This window comes from Phyllostomus hastatus, unplaced genomic scaffold (assembly GCF_019186645.2).
Source record: "Phyllostomus hastatus isolate PE091 unplaced genomic scaffold, TTU_PhHast_1.1 phas_contig_150, whole genome shotgun sequence".
Lineage (NCBI taxonomy): Eukaryota > Metazoa > Chordata > Mammalia > Chiroptera > Phyllostomidae > Phyllostomus > Phyllostomus hastatus.
Genome location: NW_025333611.1, coordinates 34,493,406 through 34,497,386, shown reverse-complemented (window position 1 = coordinate 34,497,386; position 3,981 = coordinate 34,493,406). Strand labels below are relative to the sequence as shown.

The window sequence follows — 3,981 nt, the reverse complement described above, 5'->3', positions numbered from 1 at the left end:
AGCAAACTCAAATGTGTGTTGTCCTGGTGGTGGGGAGATGGATGAAAAAGGTGAAGGGGAATAAGTCATACAAACTTCCAGTTATAAAACAGTCACGGGGATGGAATGCACAGCGTAGAGAATATAGTCACTAATATCGTAATCATTTTGTATGGTGCCAGATGGGTTACTAGGCTTAGTGTGGTGATCACATTGCAGGGCATAAAAATGTCAAATCACTATGCTGGACATCTGAAACTAATACAATATTATATGCTGACTATACTTTAATTGAAAAAAAAAAAACAAAAACTAACCTCGTGCTCTCCTCTCCAAACTCCATTGTGAAAATCAAACACTTGTCACCTCCTCAAGAGCCTGTGGCTTTTCCAGAAGCAGTTCCTGTCCCACAGAGAGGCCTCCAGAGCTAGAGGCGGGCTGGGCAGGGGCCATGTAGGAAATTAAGCTGGGAGACCTTATTAGAGAAGACGCCGTCCCCTGTGTCTGTGCAGATGCAACCACAACTCCACAGCCAGCCCCGGAAGCTCCTGGTATCGGACAGGGCCGGTAGGTAGGAGCGTGCTGCTCCTCTTAGGGTGGCATTCGGCCCTGGAGAGGGGGGGTGAGGTTCACACAGCTCAGAGGGAAGTCCCTCAGCCAGGTGGTGCTGTAGCCAGGGTTCATACTCAGGGTCCTACCCTAGCTGAGAGCCCCAACTGCCCGTTGTAGCGTGAGGGTTGGGTATGGGCTGCGTAAACCGGGACTGGCTTTCAGATGGGGTCTCACCATGGAGAGCACTCAGCAATCTTGCTGGCTGGACAGGCACATGGTTGTCATTTCCTCTGCTCACAGGGGCTGTAGGGAAGAGAACCCTGGCCCAGCAGAGCTTGTCAACTGCTTTGGGTCTCAGAGCTGAGATGAGCTATTGCAGGCCTATGCCATTTGGCTGGAATCTGCCTGGTGGACAGCGGGACAGTGAAGTCCTTCTTACACTCAAGTCTCTCACTGTGGCCAGAGGAGAGGGCTCTATGGGGAAAAGGGAAGGCTAGAGTTGGAATGGACACCAGGGCAGGCAGAGCCAGCCCAAAGGCCTCCTGGGATAACAGGCAGAATGGGGGGCCTGGGAATAGGAGCTCAATCCTGTGTCTCCCAGATACTGCTCTGGCCACTCCAGGCCAGGAAGTCCAAGCTGTGTCCAGAGGCTCCTCAGAGGGAGGGGTAGCCGCAGCGGGCTGTCCAAGTGCCTGGGGAAGGCTAGCTCAAGGAGGAAGGCGGGTGGGCTGCCGATTATTGGAAGGGCTCATTAATGAAAACCCCCGATGGTGACCACTTGGTGGAAAGGCTCACCTTTCCCATGTGTAGCTGATAAGGGCCAGGAGATTCCACAGTTCAGGTAGTTCCCCCACCTCCCTGGTGTTTTGTGGTCACTATTAATCATTTCCTCTAACTGTGTATATAAGAGCTCTTTTGCCAGTGAGCCCAGTGTTCAGAGAGAAAGGCTAAAGTCCTCAGGAGGATGTGGCTGCAGAACCTGCTTCTCCTGGGCACTGTGGTTTGCAGCATCTCCACACCAATCCGCCTACCCAGACCGGTCACCCGGCACTTCGTGCATGTGGACACCATTAAGGAGGCCCTGACCCTCCTTAACAATAGTGACATTACCGACGTGATGGTAAGTGAGGGAGGGAGGGAGTGAGGACTGTGCCTGGGCCGCCTGCCTGGCCCATTCCAGGGACTGGATTAGCCTCGCCTGCCAGCTTGATAACACTGCGTTTTCCTTCTCCGTAGAATGAAACAGTAGAAGTCGTCTCTGAAATGTTTGACCCCAAGGTAAGATACTTCTGTCTGACACACCTTCCCAGAGGCCCCTGCCTTTGTGGGGGGCTGGGCGTAGCCCCATTTTAGACGGACCCGCACAAGGCTGGATCTGCACAAGGCTGTCCACTTCCTCTCCAGTTAGCTAGCTGCCAGAGGAGGTGTGCTCAGAAGGCCATTGGCCTTGTCCCTGCAGCAGTCACATCAGCCTCTTTATTACCTGAGCAGCCGTGGACAGACGTAGTGTTCAGGGGGCCAGGAGTCACCAGGGGCAGGTGGGTCAACAGGAGTTCGTTCATGAGGCTGTGGGCTTGGGGCCCTCGTTGTGATGGCTACAGAGGGGTGCATGGGATCCAGGCAATGCCCTGCCCCCTCTCCCTGAATGGTGGGGGAATAGTCACCCCCTTTCCTAGGCTCTGGGACCCTCTTGAGAGGCCAGGCCAAGGGAACATAGCTGTGCTGGCTGAGGGTGGCTTGAGCTGAGTAATGAGGGGGAGTCAGATTTGTGCCTGCAGTGGGCAGGGGAACAGGACAGTATGCACGGCTGGATCTGCTTGGGACGAGCTGCGTATCATCCTGCGTCCTCCCAGGCTCTACTCATGGGGGCCAGGGGTGAGAACATGAAGAAGTAATGGGGAGGGCTCTTGGCCATTGCTTACCAAGGAGTGGACATTTCCCACAGGAGCCGACGTGCCTGCAGACCCGCCTGGAGCTGTACCAGCAGGGCCTTCGGGGCAACCTCACCATACTCAAGGGCCCCTTGACCTTGATGGCTGACCACTACGGGCAGCACTGCCCCCCTACCCCGGTGAGTGAGCATGTCAGGGCCCAGGCAGGAAGGCCTTGGTCTAGGAGGGTGGAGGACTGGGTAGGGAGAGACCTTTGGGTGTGGCTGGTCCAGACACCAGTAGGATTCTGTGTTAACAGATTTGTAATGATCAGACCCTCCAGAGAGGCAACAGCCCAGCCCATTTCTGGCTCAAGGAGTTAAAGCCAAGAGCTCTGGAACTGACAGCGCTCCCTAGTGGGAGCTGCTCTGTTCTTGGTTCTTGTCATTAATGAGGTCAGAGGTGAGGCAAACCCAAAGAAACTCAGGGTTGACCTAAGATACGGAGGAAGTTCTGGGGCCCCAGTGCCACCTCCCAGGACTTTCCCCTGGCCCCTCCTGGGGTTCCTGGATTGCATGGGGACGAGGAGGGAGCATACCTGGAATGTACAAAGTCCCAAACACTCCTCTCCTGTGTCTGTGGCCTTCACTCCTGCCCCTTTTGGGCCTTTGGAGCCAGCCTTTGCGAAGCTGCTCTGTCCTGGCCTGAGACCAAAAAGCCTGTGGCCCAACTGCCCAGCAGACCAACCTCAGGCAATTTGTCAGGTCCCTGGCCCCAGCTGCCATAGGCAGAGCTGTGTACCCTTTGGGTGACACAAGGTTGGCAATACGTCACCTGACCATTAGCAGGGGGCCCCAGACAGGCCTTCTGACCTTGGAGTTCCAAGGGACACATAAACACACTGCTGTTTCCCCTGCATGACCTACTTACACCTGAACTCAAGTTTTTTCTTTTTCTTTAAGGAAACTTCCTGTGCAACCCAGATTACCACGTTCAAAAATTTCAAAGAGAACCTGAATAATTTTCTAGTTATCATCCCCTTTGACTGCTGGAGTCCAGCCCAGGAGTGAGGCAGGCCTGTCCAGGAGCCAGCCCTGAGAACTTACCTCATAGACCGCCATCCTCCCACCCACGAAGTGCCCAACCTCAGGATCTTCACCTCAGAGGGACCAAGGGGAGGGCCAGGCCCTGGCGGCCACGGACTTGCTCTGAGCCATGGTGTGGTAGGGGAGTAGGGACTTTTACACTGTCAGAGACCGTTAATATTTATTTATGTATTTATGTATTTTAATATTTATTTATTTATTTAAGCTCCTATTTCATATTTATTCAAAATATTTTACCATGATAATAAATTATTAAAAGTCTGCTCTTATTTGTGTCATTTTGCAGTTTGTCTCACCATGGGCGAACGCTAGTGGCGCTCCCCTCCGCACAGGGTAGGGAGGGCCGGGGAGGGAGCTGGAAGGGGGGGAAGGAGCGGGGCCTGCAGCAGGTCCAGCACTGTCTGAGGGCAGTGCTATCAGAGAGGAGGGGAGGGCAGAGCAGGCCTAGGTGCAGTGTTCAGCACACCTGGGTG

At 54.3% G+C, this 3,981-nt stretch overlaps 1 protein-coding gene across 1 annotated transcript; it reads left to right on the top strand.

Moving 5' to 3' along the window:
* The first annotated feature begins 1,495 nt into the window (after positions 1-1,495).
* CSF2 (colony stimulating factor 2) lies at positions 1,496-3,472 on the top strand. Its single transcript, XM_045828446.1, has 4 exons — positions 1,496-1,651; positions 1,768-1,809; positions 2,477-2,602; positions 3,365-3,472. Exons 1-4 carry the CDS (start codon positions 1,496-1,498, stop codon positions 3,470-3,472), a joined length of 432 nt encoding a protein of 143 aa, XP_045684402.1.
* The last annotated feature ends 509 nt before the right edge of the window (positions 3,473-3,981 follow it).

Bases quoted from the DNA above. Each gene is read 5' to 3' on its own strand.
- CSF2 (XM_045828446.1), top strand. From the start codon at position 1,496: ATGTGGCTGCAGAACCTGCTTCTCCTGGGCACTGTGGTTTGCAGCATC. The intron at 1,652-1,767 runs GTAAGTGAGGGA...CCTTCTCCGTAG, and splicing joins GTGACATTACCGACGTGATG to AATGAAACAGTAGAAGTCGT. The intron at 1,810-2,476 runs GTAAGATACTTC...CATTTCCCACAG, and splicing joins CTGAAATGTTTGACCCCAAG to GAGCCGACGTGCCTGCAGAC.